Below are 25,174 nucleotides of genomic sequence, written 5' to 3' on the forward strand. Positions count from 1 at the left end.
AGGCATGGAGAAGGGGCCCATCTTAGTCATTAGCCAAATCTCCATTGATCACAATACCAATCGGTGTCCGAACGAGAAATTCCTGAGCTTCTGCCAGCCAACCAAGCGACGCAGTCTTGTCTCAGGGCGCTTGTCCTGGATTTTTGTTTTTCACATAAATACCACTGTGGCCAGCCCTCTAGCAATAATACTCAAATCAATAGTTGAACACTGCTGGCTTGTTCTGGGGATTGTAGGCCAGGGCACCCAGAGCTTTGTACAGGTGGTTTAAAAAAAAAAAAACACACACAAACCTTTCATAATGCAAAGTTACAGTTACATTACTCAGTACTTATTCGGGATCAAGTTAATATAGTCAGAGAATTTGGCTCAAGATTCTGGCTTCCCGGGTGGGGAGCCTTCCTCTGAGTACTAAACAGGGTACCCAAATTTCTGAGCACCTGTCTTCTCTTTGGCACTTCTCTCATGTACATCCCTGGGGCGAAAGCTTTTCCACTACAAGGGCAGGCCACGTTTTACTATAAAACAGTTCCACACAGGGGGAAAGGCTCAATTTTCCAATAATGCGCAAGACAAGAAGTCTTGCTGCTACCACTGAAAAGGAAAGGTGAATTTTGAAAGTAGCATTGAAATCAAAACAAATAAAGGTAAATGAAACCAACAGCCTGGCTCACAGAGTGAAACCCGAGTTCTGAGGTCGGGACTCGGCGGGGCATGGCCTTGCCTGCACCTTTCACTTCTAGGGCAGCCTTGTGGTGGGCTTCCAGACACCTGGGTTCAATTCCCAGCTCTGGACACAGAGTCCCTCACGTCCCAATATGGACATTTTGGAAAGTGTAAAGAGACAGTGTCTCTTATGGACCAGAGAGGGTAAAGAACAAAGTATGAAGATCTGTTAACATCCCTCTGCCCATTTAACTAGAGACAGCTGAATGTGCCATCCCCTCAAGGATGCAAACCCGGGACAGGCCTCAGTCTTGTTCCCCAGACTAAGGGGCTCTGGGATCACGTCTCATCCCTCTCTAGCAAATCTGTCTGGCCAGCGGTGCGGTGACATTCATCATTGCAAGAGAGCCACGTTCAGCCCTTCTCCATCAGACAGGGGCTCTCTGATACGGGGCCTGCATGGAAAGAAGTTAAAATGAAAGGAGAAAAAAGGCAAGTCACGTCCTCTCTCTGGCCCTCAGCTCCCCATCAGAGTGATGGTTTCGTCAGCCACAAATTAGCCGGCGCATTACAGGGAAACGGGAGAATTCTCCAGCCGGGGTTATACAGGAGATCAGAGTAGGTGATCTAATGGGCTCCTCTGGCCTTGGAGACTATGAGTGTGTCTAAAATGGGAAGAGGTTTCAGAGCGGTAGCCCTGTGTTAGTCTGTATCAGCAAAACAAAGAACGAGGAGTCCTTGGGGCACCTTAGAGACTAACACATTTATTTGGGCATCAGCTTCCGTGGGCTAGAACCCCACTTCATCAGATGCATGCAGTGGAAAATATACACAGAGAACATGAAAAAACAGGTGTTGCCCCTACCAGACAGTTGGTATGGCAACACCCATTTTTTCATGGGGAGCTCCTTGGGGCAGGGCCTGTCTCTTGCTGTGTCTGGGCAGCTCCCAGCACTGATCTCAGCTGGGGTCTTTAGGTGTGTGTGTTATTAAGCCTGTGTGGGAGGGAGGGGGAGGATCACTTTCTCCGATTCCAGTTGGTAGGTCACAGCTATTCCCGTGGAGAGCAGAGACTCATGTGATGGCAGATCCCGTGACCGGCTCTCCCCTCCCGTCGTCGCTGGATGGGGCTGTTTGCGTCTAGGAGGAACATTCCTGGTGCTCGTGCAGAGGCTAGGAAAGAGCTGCATGGAAGCAACATGAATCAGCCCGAGTAGAGGGGTCACCGAAAATGCAGTCATCTCTGCCAAGGGCCGCGGCCCCGACGTGCACGACTCCCCAGAGAGCCGTCGCGGGTGAGCTGGCAGCTTGTGATCAAGTCACGGGGGCATGACTCCTGCAGGAGCAGGAGCTGTTTATCCAGCTCCAAGTCAGACCAAAAATGGCCCGCAAAAGCCAAAAGCAGAATGGAGGGTGCTGCACTGCCCATTTTATCAACCCCCTTAGGGTGGCAGTGCCTTGGCCCTGACGCTCTCAGCACCATCTGGCCTTTGTCATTAAACTGGAGCGCAGTGTCAGCTTGCGGGATCTTTGGCTGCCAGGGAAATCCCAGCCTAAGGGAGCTGGCACTAAACTCCCGGAAGTTGGGGTCTTTACTCCTATAGACCCCAGCTATAGCCTCTTGCGACTGGACCCAGATCCCTGGGGTTTCCCAGCCAGGCCTCAACATCTGCACCAGAGGCTGCTCGCTGCAGTGCCCACCTTACAGGTGGGGAAACTGAGGCACAGAGGCATGGAAGGAACCTGAAGCCACACAAGGAGCTGGGGTTGTTCCGGAAGTTCTTGCCCGCCCTCCCTCCCTCTGTAACATGCCCTGGCGGACGCTCACCACAGTGTAAGGGACTCAGCTGAAGAGCTGCATTCCTGGTGTCAGGCGTTTGAGCTGGCTCAGCACCAGGCCAGCAGTCACAAGGCTCTGCTTCATTCCCACCTCTTCAGGATCTGGCTTTCGGCTGCTGCTTCCCCGGCTCCCTCACCCCAAGGGGGTTTCTCTCGTTCACCCCACTAGCCCCGTTGGACAGGATAGTGAGAGGCCGGCTGATTCTCTCCCCTTGGCTCTGCCTCCTGCTCTCCGCAGTCTGGGAGATCCTGGGAGCAATGCGGTCCTCCCCCCACTACCTCTGACCCTGGGCCCGATCCTGGGAGCTCTGCACCCAACCCACCTCTGACACCAGGCCCGATCCTGAGAGCTCTGCACCTCTCCCCCCCACCACCTGTGACACCGGGCCCAATCCTGGAAGCTCTGCACCCCCTCTCCCCCCCACCACCTCTGACACCGGGCCCGATTCTGGGAGCTCTGCACCCCCTCTCCCCCCCACCTCTCACACAGGGCCCGATCCTGGGAGCTCTGCACCCCCTCTCCCCCACCTCTGACACTGGGCCCGATCCTGGGAGCTCTGTGCCCCCACCTCTGACCCCAACACCTGGCTCATGGCAAGCTCAGGCCCCCTTCAGTCTGCAGTAGGAACAGGAATCAGAGGGGAGCTGGCTGGGCCCCGGGGCCAGGTGGGAGCATGACACATTCAATCAATGCATGTGGGGAGACAGCAGATGGGAATAGCACATCAGGGAGGCAGAGCTCTGCACGGCCCCGGCCAGGGGCTTGGGACTGAAGGGATCAAAACAAGCCTGATGAGCAAGGGGAGCTGCTTAGCAGGGAGCTTTCCTTTCCCTCCCCTGCCCATCCCCCTGCTCTCCTCCTTCCTAAATAACCACTTCCTACTTCTCCCACTGAACTGAACCCCATGACACCACCAGCCACCTTTGACTCATTCCTCAAACCCTTCCCTCCGCGCCCGCCCCCCCACCTGCTTCCACTTCCCCCTCTGCACCAGTCTGACACCACCACACCAGGTGCCCTTCCCTCCCCCCAACCCCCCGCCCCCAACTCTTGCCTCCTTCTCCAGTCACAGCTACAGAAGTTTCTCCTCTGCTCACCTTCTCTAACCCCTGCGTTTGCCCCAGGGACCCCGTCCCATCTCCCACTCTCCCCTCACACCCCTAGAGGTCACTTCCAAGCCACCCAGGCTTGCAGGCTGTAGCATTCTAGCGTGCGATGCGGAACGTGCAAAAAACCACCACTTCTCCATCCAGGCCTGTCACACCATTGACCATGCGCTCATCTTCTGGAAGTCTCCCTTCCCTCAGCTTCAGTGACACTGTTCTCTCCTGTCTTACCTCCTGTTTCTCTAAGCGCTCCTTTCTTGTGTCCTGTGGAGGATCCTCCCCTACCCCAGCTTTCAGCAGGGGTTCCACGGGTCTCTGCCCTTGGGCTCCTTCTCTTCTCTGTTGGACACACTCAGATCTAGCTCTCTGCCCCCAAAAAAGCATGGTCAGTCCCTCTGACATCTCCTCGGGGATGTCTAGCCCAAGCTCCAGCTCAACAAGGCTAAAACAGAGCTCTTAATCCCTTCCCCAGCCCTGCCTGCTACCTCCTGTCTTATTCACTGTGGACAACCCCAGGATTCAGCTGGTCACTCAGGCCAACAACCTGAGGGGCATTTTTGACTCAGACCTCTCTCTGGGTCCTCAGATCCTGGCTGCCTTTAAACCTTGCTGCTTCTCTCCACGTAACTGCTCCAAGCTATAGCCTTTCCTAGTCACCCACGCAGCTAAAACTCTTGTCCAGGCTGGCATCTCACTCCTTGACTGCAACAACATCTGTCTCTCTGGCCTGGACAACGGCATTCTGGCCCCGCTCAGATCTCATCCGAATGATGCCGCAAAGATGGTTTTCTTGGCCCATTGCTCTGACCACATCACCCAGCGCCTGACATCCCACCGCTGGCTCCCCCTTCTCTAAACATCCGCAAAATGGCCTCATGATCCTCTTTCCAATGCCTCTTCAAAACACTCCTTGGCCATGCCTCAGACCAAAACGTCTTGACAAGGGTTACACGGCCTCTCATGTTGAGCAATAATGTCTCAGCGGTTTTGTCCGTCTGATCCATCCGTCGTCTATTGTTCTGTCGCAAGCTCTTTGGGGCAGGGACCGGCTTTTTATGCTGTTTGTTCAGCGCCTTGCACTGGGGGGGCCTGGTCTGTGACTGAGGCTTCAAAGTTCTCCAGTATTACAAATAATTAATGCCCGTGCAATAAAGGCACAGATGCTGAAAATGACAAAGAACAAGCTGTAGTATGTACCAGGGGTCACTAGAGGTCACCTCCGAGCCAGGCAGGATCGCAGGTCGTCTCTACTCTGTAGCATTCATTCCAGAAGGTGACCCAGGAGATGCTAAAACCATGCATCCGATGAAGTGAGCTGTAGCTCACGAAAGCTTATGCTCAAATAAATTTGTTAGTCTCTAAGGTGCCACAAGTCCTCCTTTTCTTTTTGCGAATACAGACTAACACGGCTGCTACTCTAAAACCTCTGGGCATCTCTCGTCCGAAGCAGAGCCTCCAACGTGGTAAGGGACAAGCCCCATGATGAACAAAGCAAAAGGTGCAGGCAGCATCCTATCAGGAAAAAGCTAGGCAGAGAGAAGCACAGATATGGGGCCAAGTGGAAATACATCAAAGAATTAAGAATTCTCCAACCAGGGGTCAGCCCCTGAGGTCATCCTTAGTGCTCCTAAATCCAAGATCATTAGCATTGCCAACTCGCATAATTTTATAAGAAGTCCCGCAATATCTGGCATTTTTCTTAAAGCCCCAGTTCCTGGAGTCCTGGTGTTTTATGGGAATCTCGGGGCAGGTGGTGTTATTTTTAAAGCAGGTTTCCAGCCCTTGTGGTTGTAGTGAATAGCTTGCAAGTGTGACCCATAAAGGCAAAAGTGCAACTTAAAGAACTCAAAATTTTAAAAATCTTGTGATTTTTAAGCCAATTTCATGATATGTGGGGGCCTTAACTCCTGAATGATAAGGAATGTTCTCACCCCCAAACTCTTATACAGCACTTGTCATCCCTAGATCTCAAAGTGCTTTCTAAAGTATCATTATCCTCCATTTTACAGATGGAGAAACAGGCACAGTGCAGTGACATGACTTGCCCAAGGTCACTTAGTAGATCAGGGACAAAGCCAGGAATAGAACCCAGGTCTCCTGAGTGCCAGTCATGCTCTATCCACTATGCCATATGGTTTCACATTTTGACAGGTAGGTAAAATCCCATTTTCCTTGTATCAAGGAAGGTAAATTTGCCCCTAATGTTTTTATAGGAATGTGGCTCAGTGGTTAGAGCAGGAAACACCAGAAGCCAGGACTCCTGGGTTCCATTCCCACCTCTGGGAGTGGGGACTGAGGTCTAGTGGCCAGAGCAGGGGACTGGGAGTCAAGACTCCTGTATTTTACTGTCAGGGCTGTGACTGATGAACGCACCCCCTGCAAGGTGAACGGATTTTAAATTAAGACTCTCTGAAGTGGAGGATGAGTGTCTCTGCCTGCATCCCCCCCCCCGCTTTCTTTCCCCCCCCCAACTCCTGCCTGTGGAGTTCTTGCCACATCAGGGGAAGGATGCGATATTTTAGAAAGGACGTAAACAGAAATAACTCATGATCACAAAGTTCCCAACTTAATCACATCCAGACCCAGCTCTAAGGATTCTGCAAACAATTAAGGAGCAGGAGGGGAGGGAGCAGCCAGCCGGGAAGAAATCCTGATTTACGGGAATACTGACAAAAGGGAAGCAGAAAGACACTGCTGGCAACACCCCCACAATGACGCCCAGTCCTGGAGCAAGGCACGGATGTCAGCAGACCACACAGGATTCCTGCCAGCAGCTCTACCCCAAGAGAGCAAGTGGTGGGATTTGGCATCATACCCAGGAGGAAAGAGCTTGCGGTGAGAGCTCTGGCCTAGAACTCTGGAGGTCTGGATTCAGGCCTGGGTGACCCTGGTCATGTCACTTCATCTCTGAGCCTTGGGTTTCCCCTCTGTAATATGGGGAGAACAATCCTTCCTTTCCGCAACTCTGTCTGTATTCAGCCTGGGAGCTATTTGGGGCAGGGACTGTGTCGGGGCAGCGCCCGGACGTGGCTGGTGCTGCCTGTCGATAAAGAATATCCTCCCGGTCCCCAACTCCAGCTGCCTGCACTACTCTGTTTGCTCAGGTGCTGACCCGCCAATCCCCAGCATAGCAGGGCCTGATTGCTGCACTGGGGGCAGGGGGTGTGTGTGTGAAATAATGCTCCAGGAACCAGCGGCTTAGGACGTGAGCTCACGCCCGTTTCCAACAGGCTGCCCAGCGGTTAATGCCGATGGTAAAATTATTTCTGCACCATCTGTGACGAGCTCCAATCCCCCACTTCAGCCTGGGCTTCCATTCCCCGGGGCAGGGGGCTGGGCTGGGCTATACAGGGGTAGGGCTCTCAGCTCCCTCTGCAGCCGCCACTCCTCTCCAACACAGGGGCAGCGCTGGAAGCCGAGAGGTCAACTCCGTACGACTCCTGCAGGGGGCGACACAGCTAAGAGCGCGAGCTGCCGTGCAGAGCCCAGCCGCGGGGTTCCAAGCACGCGGTCTTTAGCCAGGAGCAAAGCGCACCCTGGAGGAAGAACTGCCGGACCGGATCAGACCCAAGGCCCATGTAGCCCAGTGCCGCGTCTCTGGAGGTAGAGAGAGGTGGAAGGAGGAAGAGGAAGGGGTTAGAGAAGCCCCACCAGGGACAGCTGGGGGGATAATCTGCTCCCGGCATTAGGTCTCTGCTAGCTAGAAATCGGCTTAAACCCTGCAGTAGGTGGTTTCGTATGAGATCACTTGGACAGCTGCCCGTCTGCTCACGCTGACACCGCCGCAGAACAAAGGCCATGCGGTGAATGAGCCAGGGTACTGGGAGCATCACCCACTAGAGAGCGGGGCAGAATGGAGGACTTTGCTTTGATCAGTGGCCACAGCTGGAAAGAGTGGAGAGCTGGTCGATTTGGTTTCTGAAGCTGGGTGGCAAGAGGGGGAGTTTTAGCCCTTTGAGGTCTGTTGGTTTATTCAACTCCTGCACCACTGAAAAGGAAGTGTGGCCTAGTGGCTACAGGCATCAAGTCAGGACTCCTGGAGTCTATTCCCAAGCTGGGGAGGGAATATGGTTGAGTGGGAAGCTGAGCTGCACGAGGCCTGCATTACATCATAGGTAGCTGCTGCCTCACTGGGTGACTATAGCCAAGTCTTGGCCCATGTGACTCAGTGTCCCCATCTGCAAAGAGCATGAGAGGCAGGCACCTTTACCAAGCCATCCAAGCAGGAAAGAGCTCACCATTCTTCATAAATAATTGCACACTTCACCTTTTTCAATAAGCCCAAATTGCTGCCACCGCCCATCAACCGTGGAAAAGTTGGTCACTTTGTATCCCCCCAGGGGGTTGGCTCATGCAGCTCCTTAAAGAGTCAATTGTAATAGCTTGTTACTTAACTCAGCAAGCTGCTGCAACCGCTTGGTCCATTTCTTCCACCTATCGCAGCAGATGGATCCTCAGGCAACAGGCCCTTTTAAAACGCTTGCGAAGATCACGAGCCGGATGTCGGCTGCGTTGGTGACTGGGAGAAGTGCCACCTACAATTGGTAACATCTGGCAGTGACATCAGGGCCTGGGACTTGTTTTGATTGGTTGGTGGATACACAACAGCTGACCCAGAAGAAAGAGGACAATGATCATTTGGTATTACAGTAGGGTATCAGTACCCTGTTGCTGTAGGCCCTGGACAAAACAGGGAGAAACTCTCCCTGCCCCCCAGTTTACAATCTGGGAGGGGAACTGAGGCACAGAGGGGAAGTGACTTCCCCAAGGCCAGCCAGCTCAGAGGATTAGAAGCCAGGTTTCCTGAGTGCCTGCCTAGCACCGCACCCAATGGACCACACCACCACTCAAGAATTGAGTAGGATTTAAACCTTGGAGACAGCAGAGCAGGGCAGTTAAAGGGAAAGGAAGCTACAGGATGCAGGAGAGACATGATGGTGGTGTCTTCTCTAGGCTGCAGCAGAATGAAGCTGCCACCTCGCATCAGAGGAAGAGGAGACTTCAAAGGGAAAGAATGAGCCCAGACTCCAGAGCGTTCCTGTTCCCCTTTTATTTCAGACTCTGGCTTTCAAACCAGTTCAAACACCACTAAGAACAGGAGATGAAAGGGGCTGGGGAATCATCAGCTCGCCAGACACATGCTTTCCAGCTTGGCAACCCCTCTCTCCTCTTATGAAAAGCATCTTTCTTCAGGGCACTCCGCCCACAGCCGCACCGGACGGGATTAATGGCATGGCCAGATGCATCTGCTTTGCTGCATCCATTAGACCTGCTGCTTGCGAGAGCAAGAAAGGAAGGATGAGCTGGCCCCCAGCTCCCCTCTCTTTTACGAATACAGTCACAGGCATTGGCCAGAAACAGCACTTTGCAGCCGTAAATCCCAGAGCACTTTCCCAGAAATGAGGAACCACGGACTGTGCTGGCTGGTAGGGGAAGGTCGGGCTTGAGATTAACGCTCTGCAGTGGGGTTCTATTCCCAGCTCCGCTACATATTCACAATGCGACCTTAAGCGTGTCTCTGGGCTTCAGTTCCCCACCCGTGCAAGGGGGAGACCGACCCTTCCTTTGTCTTGTCTATTGTAGACCCTGGGGTAAGAACCATCTCTTACTCCACGTCTGTACAGGGCCTAGCTCAGTGGGGCTCAGATAATTCTACAGCCCTTGGGAGAGCAGTCCCTGAGCATCAAACATTCATAGATTTTTACCCTCACAACTAGCCCTGGAAGGTAGAGGAATACTAACCCCTTTTACAGCTAGGGAATGAAGGTACAGAACGGATTAAGTGATCTGCCCCAGGTCCCACCAGGAGGCTGTGGCCAAGGCCTGAACCCAACCACTCCTGCACCCCAGTCTGCTGGTCTAGCCACTAGTCCTGCCTTCCTACATGTTAGGGTCAGATACTTATAACATGTTTATTTAGGCCAAGTCGGAATGGGGAGGAACTATCCTCACCCTGCACATCTGGGACATTTTCAAAAGGGGCCTCTGATTTTTGGATGTCCCATTTGAGACCCCTGGGCTAGGATTTTCAGAGGGCACTCGGCACCAACTCCTCTGACTGAAGCCAACAGGAGCTCGAGGTAGGTGAGCGTCTCAGGTCGGGCACCCAGAAATGCAGACCTCAAACCTCTTGAGAAGGAGCTACAAGAACATGAGCAGTCGTTCAGCTGATGTGAATTTCAAGTTGCCAAGCCAAGCACTGGGAGAAAATCTTGCCCCAGCACAAGATAGTTAAAGAGTTAATGGAATGAGGTCAGATTGGAGAAAGGTCTCAAGAGGGGTTCCACAGGGACCTGTTCTGGGTTTGGTGTTTAACAATGACCTGGATGAAGGAGTAGAGAGCACACCGATCAAATTTGCAGATGACAAAGCTAGGGGAGGTTGCCAATATTTTGGATAGAGCTAAAACGCAAAGGGATCTTGATAAATTGGAGAACTGGGCAGTTAGACACGACAAAATGAAATTCGACAAAGATAAGGTGCTTTTCTCTTAGGGAATAAAAACCAAATGCACAAATACAGACTGGGGGGATAACTGGCTTGGCAGCGGCACTGCTGAGATGGATCTGGGAGTTGTGGTGGAGCACATCTTCCACGCGAGTCGTCAATGCAATGCTGTTGCAAAAGCAACAAATGCAGTTGTAAGAACAGACCCCTAGGGAGGTGGCGGAAGCTCCTTCCCTGGAGGTTTTCAAAAGGAGGCTGGAGCCATCTGTCTTGGATCCTTTAGACACAACAAATCCTGCATCTTGGCAGAGGGTTAGCCTGGATGACCCTTGTGGTCCCTCTCACTCTATGATACTATGGATAGCGCATCATGTGCACTCAGCTCCCAGGAGAGCTCTTTGTGTTCCATGACCCCACAGTCGACTTCTCAGTGCAGTTCGTGTGTCAGGGTAACAGGTTTCTAGAGCTATTTCCTCAGGCTGCCCTGTGCTTACCCCAATTCGGAGCCCACAGGATGCTCCTCCTCAGAGCAGATTTCTGCTGAAGGGGCGTTTCAGGAAGATGCTCAGAGCAATGCTGCGAGTTTCAGGACTAGATGGGTTCCAGAAATTGTATACAAGGTGGCTGTGCAAGCGTCCCTCTCCCAAAGCATGTACTGGAAGGGCCCCCTGCACCTCCACAGGTCAGCATGGAGCTCAGCCTCCATGCCTTCTCTGAGTAAGATGTGGAGAAGAGGCACCATTTGTGATGGACAGCTGGCCACCAGAGCATGGGCCAGGAGCCAGAGGCGGAGGCTAAACAGGTGTTGGATCCAGCTTGGCTGGAAGCGAAAGGCTCCTGTTTCATGCTCAGCAGCAAACCCCCGAGCTGTCCAGTCACTACAATTTCGGTTGCTAGGAACAGCGAAAAACTGGAGCAGCTGCTGAAAAGTTCCGTAAAACACGTTAATGCAGCGTGAGCTTCTGCCTGCCGGCTGCCCGAGAAAGAGGTGTGCTGCTTAGTCACGTTACCGAGCCAGCAGGCGGAGCATCGTTTTCCAGGTAGGTCTCTCCCTCCACCTGGGCCCTTCTCCTCCTTTCCTGCACATCGCAGAGGATGCAACTACCTCCGGCCACCCGCACAAGGAATGGGGCGCAGGATTTTTGGGTCTGCTGGGAGGAGGGTTTGACTCCCGAGCAGCAATTTCCCTGTTCCTTCCCATGCTCAACTCCTCTTCCCAGGTCTAGGCAGGCCACATGTGCTCAAGCTTCAACACCTAGAACCATCTCCCCCCACCCACCCCCATCCTTTGGCTGGCTGGGAAGGCAGGGCTCTTAGACCTTGGGCATGATCCCTTCTTCTTTACTATGCTGCTAGAACAGCCTAAAGGAAACTTCCTATTTTTTTTTTTTAATTAAAGGTATCCCTTCAACACCCCAAATTATCTTTCTTGATTGTACTGGATGAGGCCAAATTGCCCAAACAGAACAATGTTACACCATCTGTTATGCAGAAAACTTCCTCCTCCACCCATGAAGTTGTTCTTAGCTTTCACAGCATTACTAGGGAGGTCAGGAGATGCTGGTGGGGTGGATCAAGATGGCGGGAGGTCAGCTCTGTGTTAGTTACGGTGCCAATGACAGGTTACCTGCAACAGCCCTGCCGACACTTGAGTAGTGGGCCCGCTCTGCTTCTTAATCCGCCCCAGCAGGAAGAGACGGTGCTGGCTAGGAGGGATCGGAGACTGGAACAAACTTGCTGGTCATTGATAAAAAGCCTGGCTTTGATTCAAGCTATGACAGCTGGTAGAAGATGAGGGGGATGCACATTTGAAAAAGAACTGAGATGTTCAACTGTTGATTGAAGCCAGAGATTATGGAATATCGATATTCTGGGCAGCGGGGAACACAGCACTACTAATCTCCTCAGACCAAGCACACGGGTCAGATCATTTCTGAACGTCTCCAGAACAGGGCACAGGGCACACCCCCAAGATGCCCGATGACATGGCTAGAAACACTAAGACTGGCACATGCAAAAGCAGCACTTGTTTAAATAGCCACAGTTTGGGGGGGCTATTCTGCTCCCCAAACCAATGCAGGACAGTAGACAGCTAGTCACCACTGGGATCTGGAGGGCTTTTAACACATGGGGGAGTTGAATCTCCTGAGCAAGAACACGGGAAGGGATTTAGGGTGAATCTTTCAAGAGCATCTAGATGACTTAGGAGCCTGAAGTCCCTTTTTTCTAAATTGATTTAGGCATTCAGGAGCATGAGGCACTTTTGAAAATTTTTCCCTTAGGTCTCTCCAACAATTCCAATTTAGAGGAATCTGGCACCAACTCCTGTTCCCTTTCAACAGGAGCTGGGCATGAAACTGCCCCGTTTGAGCCTTTCAAAATCCCTCCCCATTAGGCCACTCAAGAGAACCATGCTGCTAGTCATGTGCTAATCTCCTCACACAAGAGCTAGGGAGAAGGACTGGGAAGGGGAAAAAAAAAAAAAAGTCAGGTTGGAGGCTCCTCAGACTGCAGGGCACGTTTAGATCTAGGGCCATTAGCACACCCAATGGAGGTCTTGCAAGCCTAATGGGTTTAGTCAGGCAAGTGGAACACTTGTAAAAAGACACCCAGCAGAAAAGAGACAGACTACACTTTTAAAAAGGAAAAAAAAATATCTTCTTGTAAAATCTCTGCTACATATAATTATTTGCAACCTCTGTCACAACACAAAGCCTTCAGTACAGAACATTTAAAAAAACGTTTAGCATCTCCCGTCCCCCGCCCCCCCCAACCAAACTGTACAGTAAAATACTCACATTCAAAAATATTTGATCATCAAAAACAGGACTTGAATTAATGTCAACCTTTTTTCAGTTCGACTACCGGATTTTTTGTTTAATAAGACTCTGTGCCTCCTTTGCATCCAGAGCAAGGAAGGAAAAGAACCAACAATAATTTCATGCAAGCCCTTTTCACCTGCATGGCAAAAACAGCACTATTTTTTGGTTTCTAAGCTGAGCTACCAGGTGACGCTTCAGTTAGGTCGTGGTATAATCTGCAGGCACGTGGGGTATACTACAGGTCTAGGGTCGCAGTGTCATTCCACAGGAGGGTGAGCACAACCAGCCACTCCCATGGGATGTAAGATTTCACAGGATCAGGCTCTTAAAAGCCTCATCCCTGCACTGATTTAATTCCAAGGAATGCAGGGTCAAACCCCATGAAGTCTGAGCACTAAGAGGAGAGAGGCTTCCCACCAGTTACGGCTGGCCGCCCCACCAGAGCTCCTGAATCCTCCCTACTGGGTCCTTTAAATCTGGGGTTTACAGACTATAAAGTATTTATATGGACCCCAATACTGCAGTATTGGAACACTTAATTAAGCCCACCACCACCAAAGTTTGTCAGGAGCAGGGGTTCCCCAAGTATGTTACATGTACCTCTGGGAGTACGTAAGACATCTCTGGGGGTACGTGGGAGAAATTGTTCAATGGTGGATTTTATTTACGCATTTTCATACCAGGCTACTCAGATGAAGCTTTAAAACTGAGAATGTGTTATATAAAATACGGCAGTTAATTTAACTTCAAGATGTACCAGTGAGAACACAGACACACTGACATACAGAGCCCTCGCCTCCAATCACGGTACAGCGCGGGTTCAGTTGCTCAGCAATTGTCCAATCTAACTGAGCTCAGAATTTAGGGTTTTCTTTTTTTTTTTCCATTGTATACTTTGCATTATATCTGTATGTAACAGTGAAATATAGACAGATGGCTCAAGGCAGGTAGTGTTAAGAACAAATTATCAGTGTTGAGAAGGGTAAAGGTTTACAGGCAGCTGGTAGATATAGAAGAGGGTAGCCAATAAGAAAAGTTTGGGAACCTCTGGTCTAGTGGGTGGCGAGGGAGCTGCCCGAATCCCACTGCATTAAGGTGCGGTGAGCTTGGAGCCAGGGGTAGGTTCTAGGACTCTTGTCCCACACAACAGCACTGAGTCAGTGAAGTGTGTCCTTTTTTCCCTGCGGACAATGCACATCCTACAACTGAGCAACAAGACGGAGGGGCAAGGACTACCTCTTGGGGAAAATGGTCCTCCCCCAAGTCAGGGTTGATGGAGCTCAAGCCATCATGGTGGCAAGTTTCCCTGGGCAAGGGCCATCATCTCTGTTTAAGAGCCAAGTTCTCCCCCTTGCTGGTAGCAGCCTAGCTAAAAAAGAAACAAATATGAGCACCCAGGAGTTACGAATGTGATGATGGAGAAGGTCATTACCCAGCTAGCAGGAGCTGATCTGACCATGCATGTGCCCTGTTCTCTGCCATAGAGATGGGAAATCAGAGCACCACTAGAGAGAACTGACTGCAAAAACAAAGCCAAGCAACTGACCTTATTAAGTGGTCTCTCCCCTCAACCTCCCCCCGGCCAAGCCCCAGGAGAAATTTGAGTGGTAGAATGAAAAAAAGGTTGAGTTTCTCTTCAATATCATGTTACAATAGTGTGCATACAGTACATGAAAAGAAAAGGAGTACCTGTGGCACCTTAGAGACTAACAAATTTATTAGAGCATAAGCTTTCGTGAGCTACCAAATGCATCCGATGAAGTGAGCTGTAGCTCACGAAAGCTTATGCTCTAATAAATTTGTTAGTCTCTAAGGTGCCACAAGTACTCCTTTTCTTTTTGCGAATACAGACTAACACAGCTGCTACTCTGAAATCTGTCATACAGTACATGGTTTCTGTAGAAACAAGGTTTTTTCCTTATGGCCACAGTTTCAGAGCGTTTGTCACAACAGGTTCGTTCTGATTTTCAAGGCTAGAGCTGCCTTCTCCTTTTGAGACTGGTAAAGTGAATACAGCGTTACCGTTTGGGAAATGTCACAGCCAGTTCTAGTCATTCTCACACGCATGCTTCTGCCATCCTGTTAATACAAGTTAACTCACAAGCAGACACTTGCATACTGAGTACAAATACCTGGAAGTGTTAACACATTACAACTTTACAAAACAGATTTGCTCTAAGCCTGAGAAAACCCCATGGCTCAACAGCCAATGAGCTAGTGATAAAGTTATCTGGAACATGGTGAACGGCCAGAGCTGAAGAGAAGAGCCAAATGCAGTTATTGCTGTTAGCTCAGCTCAACACCCTGATAATCCACCCAGCAGAGAGCAGATTAAGTATATGGGTAAAATTTTCAAAAGCTCAAAAGTGATTTAGGAGCTCAGGTCCCATTTTTAAAAGCAATCATTTGAATCACTTTTGAAATGGGACTTCAGAGTTTTTGAAGATTTGACCAAGGTCACTAGTGTCCGAACACTCGTTTTAACAACGAAAGCATGAGAATACGGTATAAATTAGGTTCTTCTAATCCTAGTGTCAATATCGTCTCTGGCAGGGTTCAGAAAATATTAAAACGTCTCATTGCACTTTACAACAGTTATTCACACAAATGTGTTTTGCCCCAATACTTCCACAGACAGAGGTCACCTGCCCTACAAATCTGGGAAATCTGCTCTTTGAAGGGTATATGTGAGCTGACAAAGGGTCGTCCTCAACACTGCTCCAAGATCTACTATTCCAGACAAAGACCACACCCTTCCTTTTGACAATCTTGCCATTAGAGCTAGGCAAAATTTTTTGCACAAAACTGTGGAAAAATGCAGATCCTGCACCAATGAAACACTTTGAATTTGTGTTCAGTTCTGTTTTGTTTATGACAAAATTCAGTGTCTGTCTTGATTTTATTTAAAACGTTGAAACGTTTGTTTGAAAGAACTTTGTTTCAAAATTTCCTTTGATTTTTTTTTTTAAAAAAACCCGAAACTTGAAAATGCTCACAATCAAAATGAAATCGTAAATTTAACCCAGCCAAATTTCTTCTTTACTTTTGCAAAATTGCCAACCAGTGGAAATTCCATTATTTGTCCAGCTCTGACCTTACTGGCTGAAGGATGGTCACCCCAGGGCATTCCAGGAGGTCAGCATCCCTAATCTCACTTAACGTGGCGCAGCGTGCATGCTTTAAAGGAACGAGACCAGCTTCCAACAGATGTAATCCTGAAGAAAAACAGATTTCCCTTTTCAGGAAAGATTCTGTTTTTCTACCACAGCATTGGAGAGTTGGTTTCCAAGTGCTGAACCCAACAACAGACAGACCCACCTACTGAATCCAAGCAGCAAACTCTTGACATGGGTACTGGATTCATCATCACTTTTTAAAAAACAGGGCCAGGAGGGAGTGTGAAGTTTGCCACAAGTTTTCCAGGGAAGGTGCCAGAAAATTCTAACACAAGGCTTGAATCTTTAAGTTAAATACCTGTCTCGCTTTCCTCCATTTTGTATTTTGGCAATAAATCAGCACCTGGCAGTAAGAAGTTCTTTAAGGGATCAGTGAACATCAGACTGGAGATTGCCACTTTGATAGCTGAGTGAAAAGCACAACTCTTGGCTATTTACCAGATCCCTTACCCAGAAGCTAGACAGGCAGAAGAGTCTGTTTCCAACAGGAGCTGGGCCTACAACTCAGAAATGGAGGTTGTGGGAAAGGAGATAAAAATGGTAAAAGTTGCACTAAAAGTGCCATGTTATTCTTAATAGAGACACTCACTGAAAACCCGTTTAACACTGGTTTATGGCAGCACTGAAGCCATCAGTTGTGGACCGGTGCATCTAGAAAGAAAAGCTACATATGATTATTTAACACTTTATGGCTCATTATTTTCCCATCTTTAAATGAATGAAAAATCCACGTTTATAGGTCATGCTAACTAAAATACCCATATTAATTGCACTGTTTATGGAAGAGAGATGGGATTTCAAACAAACACGTTCTTCCAAAGCTAAGCTCCCGTGCACATGGAAGCTTCTCACCAAACACAACCCGATCACAAGCCGGGGAGCCAGTAATAACCTTACTCTTTCCTCTCCAGAGAGATGAGACAAAAGCTTCCTTGCTGAGGTGACCTGCAGTCCCAATGAGACAGGCTGGGTAAACCAAGAAGGATTTGTAATCCCCAGCGTGTGTTAACCCTTTATAACTAGATCCTAGGGTAACATTTGGGAAAAGGTTCCAACATTTCAGCACAGTTACAAGTCTTTAAAAAGTCACGGGATAGAAGACTGACATTTTTAAAAAGCACCTCTTGAGCTTTGGGAGGTGCTTGCTGAAGGAGCCAGGAGCCTCTCCGCCCAACCCAGTGCACAGAGTAAGCCTCTTGCATGCATCCCGCAGTCTGTGGGAGTTTCTCTCCTGCACTCTCCAATGCTTCACGAGTCCTGAAGCTGCCTGATGAACAATCCCTTGCATCTTCCACGCAGGGCTGGCAGCACTGTAAAGACCCTGCCTCGTCCTTCGGTACAAGCTGTCCATTCTGGATTCTTGGTTGGAAGTTTCCACCTCCAGAAAGTAGGAAGTGTTTAGAAAGTTCAGGAGTCTGAGAAAAGAGACGTAGGTGCTTTTTCCTTTACACATAGATATTTATATAAAATTTGTGAGGGGGTTTCGGTTTTTTGTTTTGTTTTTATTCTGAAAAGGCAGGGAACATATTTAAGTCTGGGAATTCTTCATTGTTGTAGTTGGTTCCCTGGTCTCCCAGCATTGACAGCATGTCCTGTAAGAACAAAATAAGTTTTGTATCTGTCCTGTAGTCACATGTAGGAGCTGGAGTCCCCATCATGGACTAAGGCCCCACTGTGCTAGGAGCTGTACAAAAACAGAACAGATACTCCCTTCCCCAAAGAGCTTACAGACTAAAGATTCCTGCAAACACATTCCACCTGCCTTTCAGAGTCTAGATACCAGCTGTATTTCTCAAACGATCAGTGACTCACTGTAGCCACATGACCCTGGGGGCTGAAGCTGACACCTGGACCCTGTGGAGGGCACAATGCAGAGGAACCCTGCGGAACAGTCATTACAGGACTGTATTTTGTTTTGCAAACCCAGCTGTTTCTTCTCTCCACAGAGCAGGCCCAGTCCAGGCAGCAGCACAAGCTCTGCACAGCGCCCCGCCAGGAGGCCTTAGCCCACTTATGGACAAAACGCCTCAGAGGGGAGGTCAGTCTGCGGCCACTTTTGTACCTCCGAGACTGATGATTCGAGCCATTCTGGTGGCGCTGGGTGAAGTGGACTCCTGTCCACTGGAACAAGTCAGGCCCTGCTAGGATCCCAAACTCAGCCAGATTCAAACCAGCTACCTAATAGAAGTGAACAGCTCCAGATCCCTTGACCAGTTCCTCCCCGGCAATCCAGCCCCACGTAGGCTTATTACAGCTTTCACATCATGCTGGCCAAGGCGCTTGCACTCTAGCCAACTTCCTGCACTTTTGTAAACCAAGCCCTTACGTTCCCGCAGGATTTACAGCCCTCCCTCAATGGGTTACAAAAATGCAATCTTACTGGGAAGACTTCAGGCTGGCTCGGCTGCTGCTGGACATGCTGCTCCCCAGAACTCCGCCCGAGGTGTTGTCCTGGCCACTGAGGCCACATGCCAACTCCTTCCGCTGTCCGTGTCTGGAACTGGGCTGGGGTCTGCCCCGTTTCAGTGGCTGTTTAACAGAGGAGCAAGGTCAGCGAGTGGCGTCCACAGAAGAGTCTCTACCCAAGAGCCTTTAAAGGGTCAGTAAATACAAGACCTGGCTGGTCAATGGTATTGCTTCAGCCGGACAACTTAGTATGGCAAACAACATGTAGAGGGCTTCCAGTGCCCAGCCACATAGCAGCAAGGGTAATCTGATCCTGCAATATGAAGGATCCATCCCTGATACTGTCCAACCAGCTCTGAACTGAACTGAATTTCTGGAAAGATCAGGACAATGGGATTCAAGAGGTGCCTTCCAACTCTAACCAACCTCTGAATTTTTAGGAGTCCCTTCTATCTTCCCCCCTCCCCGCCCAATGCTGCAGCTGTAGGGAGTGTCTCTGGTTCAAGTCATCCCTTGTTCAGCAGGACAGCTGGGGGAGAGGAGAGGCCAGAATTCAGGTTTAGAAGTAACACTAGTAGAGCACCCCATGACATTTTTACAAAAAACAGAAAAAGGACCTGGGGAGATGCATCTGCCTGCACCTGGCCCAAATTTGGCCCTACCTCTATCTTGAAGCACAAATCCAAACAAGCCTCTCTTTAAAGGAGATTTTAATCCTGGACCCACGTCCCCAGCAAGACCCTACTTATATTCCCTATGTGATGTGAAGGACACTTACCAAAGCCAGTGCTGCGGTTGGCAAGGGGTGGATAAGCAGCCCCGCCTGGAGAAGCTGTGGAACCAGGTGTTGACATTGGACTGAAAGAGGAAGGGGTGCCTTGGAAACTCCCCATTCCAAATGAAGGGGACCGAGTCTTTGCGGTCTGGGAAGCCACTTGCTAGAACAGCAACGAGAGAGAAGTAAATGCTGTATTTATGCTACTCCTAATCTGAAAACGGCGCAGGGTGCTGGACTGACCCAGCTCTGGTGACCGACATTCCCTATCTACGAAGAAGGTACAGCATGTGCATTGCAAGCTTCTCCCTGCCAATCTGCCCCAGCCCTGCACCTGGAGGAACTCTCTCTAGTACCTTAGCACCTTCCAGCCATGCATTAAACAACAGGACTACACACCTGTCGCATATCTGTTCTCTCCCCAAAGGGAGAAGGATGTACAGTGAAGTGCCTTGGTTTAATAGGGGGTTTCTTTTGTTTTTTATAAATATACCTGTCACTGTGCATTTATCTAACAGGAAAGGCCAGGTCAGAGAAGAGCACCATGCCCTTGGAGCAGAAAGAGGGGGAGGTTTAGGATGGACCTTCGTTCCTCGGGGGCGTTCATTCCCGTCTGGGACCAGCCCCTGATGAGGTTGTCTCCTGCCCAGACGAGAGCTACTCTTACTGCTGATTGTGCCAGAGGGGCCCCAGTTCGGTGCAATGATAGAGCAATCTTTTTCAGGGTGGAGGTTGAACACTTGTCTCCTTAGAAAAGGATCTGGACCAATTCACACAAGCAGCTGCTGGGATTTCAGCTACAGGAACTCCTCATTTAAAGTCGTCCCGGTTAACGTTGTTACATTGCTGATCAATTAGGGAACATGCTCACTTAAAGTTGTGCAATGCTCCCTTCTAACATCGTTTGGCAGCCTCCTGCTTTGTCCACTGCTTGCAGGAAGAGCAGCCTGTTGGCGCTAGCTGGTGGGTGGTTGGAACCAGGGTGGACCGGCAGCCCCCCATCAGCTCCCCACTCCCCTAAGTTCCCTGTGCAGCAGCTGCTCAGCAGGCTAGCAATTGCCAGCAGTTCAGCTGTCCCTTCCCCCACTGCCATGTGCTGCTCCCGCCCTCTGCCTCAGAGCTGCTCCCCAGACTCCTGCTTGCTGTGTGTGTGGGGGGGGAGGGAAAGAAGAGGGAGGCTAATGTCAGGGAATCCCCCTCCCCTCTGTTCCTGCACCCCCGCTTACCCCATCTTCCATAGAGCAGGGGGGACACACTGACCAAGGAAGCTGCTGCCTTAGGCAACAGCTGCAGTCAATTAACAAGGCAGTGTACTTCTGACCCCTCTTCATACTTAGAGGAAATGCACATCTGTGCATCTTTGTCTGCCCTCCCTCCTTTCCTGCTGCCTTGTAGAGTGTGAGAGTTAACCCTTGAGGGCCTCAGCCAATTGCTAGTTCATCATTTAGCAGTAAGGCATTCCCTGGGAAATATCCCACCCTCTGACTCCTCCACCTCAACCAAGCTTCACATTCATCATCACTGTGCACCAGTATTAAATTGTTTGTTTAAAATATATATATAGTCTTGTCTGGTGAAAAAAGTTTCCCTGGAACTTAATCCCCTCATTTACATTAATGTCTTGTGGGGAAATCACATTCGCTTAACATCATTTTGCTTAAAGTCGCATTTTTCAGGAACATAACTACAATGTTAAGTGAGGAGTTCCTGTATTAAGAGATGGCGATCGCTGTCAAACTGGAGTTGTTGAATGCATCCAATACGACCTACTCCACTTGCCAGAGAAATTTCTCCATCATTCTGCTATTCCGAAGTCAATCCCATCGGAGCACTTTATTACTACACGCAGCTAACGAAAGAGCAATTCTCATGACAGCGAGGTGTGTGTTTGTGGCAAACCTGTACCCCTTGGGAAAGTGCTCCTGGGCCTTCTAAGAAATATTACCTGTGCCGTGAATGACGGTCGTGTCGCCGACACCCAGTTGGTTGCAGTGACTGGAGTGGTATTGGAGTGGCGAGAAATCTGTGCTAAAATCTGGCCTGCTGAAGCAGGCTGCTGCTGGATGATGTTGACAGGGGGTACCATGCTACTGCTCCTAGAAAAGAAGAGAATATGCTTTAAAGAGTTAGCCCAGATTTAACAATTACCATTAGATGTGCCTTACGAGGCATTACAAGCATAGGCAAACAGGCACTATGCATCTGGAGATAATCTACAGTGCCCACACAATTTAGAAAAAAGAAAAGGAGTACTTGTGGCACCTTAGAGATTAAAATTTATTTGAGCATAAGCTTTCGTGAGCTACAGCTCACTTCATCGGATGCATCCGATGAAGTGAGCTGTAACTCACGAAAGCTTATGCTCAAATAAATTTGTTAGTCTCTAAGGTGCCACAAGTCCTCCTTTTCTTTTTGCGAATACAGACTAACACGGCTGCTACTCTGAAACCACACAATTTAGAGACCTCAATTACAAAACAAGATGCTAGCCTAAACTTGGAGATGATGTGACGGAGCATGCACATCTGCCTCTGCTGTCTGTCCATTTGTAGTAATATTTCCACCAGTGTCTAGCTACTGTCTGGCAGGCAATTAATATAAGCAAACATGCAAAAGCAAATGGTTTCAATGAACGAAAAGACAATGGTGTCTGAGTACTAGGGATACCCTGGCACATGCAAATATTTCCTAGGGTTTTGGTTTAAACTTGCATTTTAAGAACTGCAGGCATATTTCATTGTGATATGATCCAGCGCTTGCAACAAACAGTCAATTCTGGTGCATGGGAGAGTCCCCTTTAGGGCAACAGAGTGTTCATTCTGGATGGTTATAACAGTCCAATTATCTTTCAGCAGCAGCAAGACACCACAAAGCACTGTCACCCTTCGTTTCTTCTGTTGCCCCTCCAGAAAACTAAGCCTGGACAGACAGAATACAAAGAGAAAGATACAATTCACAGCAACCCGCCCCCATCCAGTGAGCCAACTTCACCTGAAACTTTCGGCGGGCCGCGCAGGAGTGAAAGTGTTTCCCTGGGGAAAGAGTGGCTGATTAGCCGGCACTGTGCTGGCAGGAATGGCTTTACTCTGATCTGTGAAAGAAAGGCAAACAGGTTAGAGCCCATGACAAGGCAATGCTGATGGAGGGAGGCCAAGACAAAGGCTATTAGCAAGGGAGCTAAACACCTGAGCGCTCCATGTCAAGTTTGATTCTTTGGCTTAAGCACCTTGGCTAGATAAGGGGCAATCTTGTTACAGACATTACCCAGACTCAGACTGCAGGTGGTTCCATAACAACTTATTTAATTTGATTTCCTCTCAATTTTCTAATAAGCTTTGCCTTAAGATCTTTTTGGGGCTTAGGACGTTCACTGTTGTCTGTTCAGAGTCACAGAAAACAAATCTGCTCTCCTGGGATAGGCAGAAGGGGTTATGAGGAGATCCCAGACCTGGGAAACTTGGTTCAAGGTGTAGGTCCAAAGACTGCCCTTGCTGCCCTCCCCTGAAGCATTGCCAAGATGCTGACTGCAGTCAGGCAGGCACCAGTGGGAAGGCAGCAATCAGAGGGAAAAGGTTAGAGGCAGACTGGTGGGTGAGTGGGGTGCCCGAGACATTCCTGTTCTGCAAGAGAAGGGACTTCCCTCTCCACTGTCACTTCAGCACCTGTCCCTAGCACTAGATTCATTTAAACAGAATAAGTGAGGATACTGAGCCAGGACCGAGATCGAGGAACAGAGTCAACTGAACGTCCAGGCTAACTCAGCAACCTCTCACAGCACAATCCCTACCTGTACTGATATTGGAGTAGATTTCACTGAACCGCGGGTCCCTCTCCTGACTAAACAGAGCTTCCGCTTTTTCCAGTGGTTTGCTGCGTTCTGGGCCAGCAGCAGTCACAGGCTGGACAGAAACCTGGATCACAGGAGGGAGATACAAGCACAAGCAACCAGTAGGCAAAACAGAGATGTCTCTGAGGTTACAAAGGAAGCCACTTAGGAACCTACTGTCTATGATAAAGAGCAGGCAGCATTTGTTGCCTGGCTTTTTACACACACCTTGGTCTGCAAGGTGCTTTAGCGCAGTCTCAATATCCACTTGAATTTTTCCAGACTGATGGTGCTGAGTGTATTGACAACAGCTCAAGAATGGGGGGGTGCACGAGGCAGTTCTTGGGGGACATGGGCACCCTAAGCAAAGGAACTGAGCACCAGTGGGCTCAGAATTCTGGAGGCAGCTTTGCCCTGCCCTGCAGGAGAGGCTGTGCCAGCACACCTGATGGAGAGATGAGGACGCTACTCATGCAGGGCAGGTGGCAGGGCCAACTCTGTCTTCTCAGAAAGTCACAACATGGGCTCCAGTGAAACCCAGAAACTCAGACTCCCATATGGTGCTCTCAAGTAACTGCTATATGGGCCAGTTTTCATCTACAGTCAGGGACAGATCACAACACACAAAACAAAGACCATCCAGATCCCTGCTGATTTACCTGCGAGTGGTCGTAACTAGACAGACTCTCTCTTCCTGGGACCACTTCCATCTCCGTCTGTTGTGGCTGCTGCTGCCTAAAATAGAACATGAATGTAATAAGAACTGGGTCTGCTAAAAACCACCAAGCTAACTAAGCCCTGACCCACCAGCAGCCAGGAATTGGAGTGTCTCCACACAAGCAAGCAGGACTGCTACAGAGCTACTGGAGATTCTGCCTATCCTCAACCCCCATCAAAACCCAATATTTTCCAGCACAACCCAATTAAGATGCCACCCTGCAAAAGAAGTTTCTGCGACAGAGGCTCACAGCATCAACGATTCAACTCTCTTGTAAGCAATCAATCTCCTGCCTGGCCCACTGGACTCCAGCAGATCAGCTATTCTTTTCCGCTCATTGAAAAATTGCCAGTTCAGCATTAGCCTTGCTACTTAACTAGGTCAGCTGATTGCTGTAATAAATATTTTGGAGCTCTTGACTCAGACATTTAACCCTAGAATGTCTGCTCCTCTGGCAAAGAGCAAAGTAGGGGTGAGAAGAGAGAACTGACAGGCCTATAAAAATAAGGTGGCCAGGTAAGGGAAGAGAGGGGAGATGACCAAAGTTAAAGGCACGGTAGAATCCACTCACCTTGACGCCAGCTGAGCTGTGCCCATGTCCAGGGGAAGGCTGACGTTTTGTCCTTGCTGTGGCCGCTGCATCGAGTTAGACACAGCAGGCCGAGACTCCTGGCTTGAGTTCCTTAATGTTGTTTAAAAAAAGGGAGAGAGAAAAGGAACGGTACAAATGTCAGTTACTGTCCTTTAAAATTTGCCTTTTTTGGTTCAGTCGTAGGTCCGAGAGCCTCGTCTTTGCAAAAGCCCAATGAAGTCAATGTAATGATCCTCAAACTTCAACGGCCTTTAGATCAGACATCTAATGGGATACACATCTAGGATCCAAAGTGCACTAGTCCCCCCAAGATACGCAACAGGAAGTAAAGCTATTAAATTTGTGTACACTGGAAGCCTCACCAGTCTTAGATACATCTCAAATAATCAGCACTCCCAAGGTTGTCTAAAGCATACATGACTTACCATTTGAGTCAGTAAATAAATCATGGATCGAGCAGGATGCCCTCAGTAAGGGGCCACTGTTAACCCAAATATAAACCCTGGAAATATCCTCTGGGCTCCGCTTCTGTCTAGTCGTGAAGTCTGTATAGGGGAATGTAACTCAACTTTAACAAGCTTTCCCATAAGGTAGAAAAATCTGATACATCTCAACATGTGTTTTAAATGCTGTTGCTTCTGCCCAGCAGAGAGTACTTGGGTCTGTGAAAAATAAAACTAAGCACAGTGCACTTAGCGAAAAGCCAGGCAGCTGGAGTGCACCATTTGCTATCTGATGCACAGCTGTGCTTTTCTGGTCTGAACTTGCGTGGTATATTTGGAAGCTGGAGTATGGAAATG

At 49.4% G+C, this 25,174-nt stretch overlaps 1 protein-coding gene across 8 annotated transcripts in view; it reads right to left on the reverse strand.

Annotated features, from left to right (window-relative positions):
• Positions 1–12,693: 12,693 nt before the first annotated feature.
• Positions 12,694–25,174, reverse strand: part of ARNT (aryl hydrocarbon receptor nuclear translocator) — a 44,592-nt gene continuing 32,111 nt past the window's right edge. For 4 of the 8 annotated variants that reach the window (XM_038382652.2, XM_038382651.2, XM_043502332.1 and 1 more), the window contains 8 exons: positions 24,354–24,464; positions 23,724–23,799; positions 23,026–23,149; positions 22,230–22,329; positions 21,184–21,334; positions 19,242–19,401; positions 18,438–18,586; positions 12,694–17,649 (listed from right to left, as the gene is read on the reverse strand). In XM_038382652.2, the coding sequence (XP_038238580.1) occupies positions 17,560–17,649; positions 18,438–18,586; positions 19,242–19,401; positions 21,184–21,334; positions 22,230–22,329; positions 23,026–23,149; positions 23,724–23,799; positions 24,354–24,464 (961 nt within the window). In that variant the 3' untranslated portion in view covers positions 12,694–17,559. The remainder of the gene's footprint in view (positions 17,650–18,437; positions 18,587–19,241; positions 19,402–21,183; positions 21,335–22,229; positions 22,330–23,025; positions 23,150–23,723; positions 23,800–24,353; positions 24,465–25,174) is intronic. The other 4 variants (XM_043502329.1, XM_043502327.1, XM_043502330.1 and 1 more) reach the window with 1 other exon arrangement.

Source organism: Dermochelys coriacea, chromosome 24, assembly GCF_009764565.3.
Source record: "Dermochelys coriacea isolate rDerCor1 chromosome 24, rDerCor1.pri.v4, whole genome shotgun sequence".
NCBI lineage: Eukaryota > Metazoa > Chordata > Testudines > Dermochelyidae > Dermochelys > Dermochelys coriacea.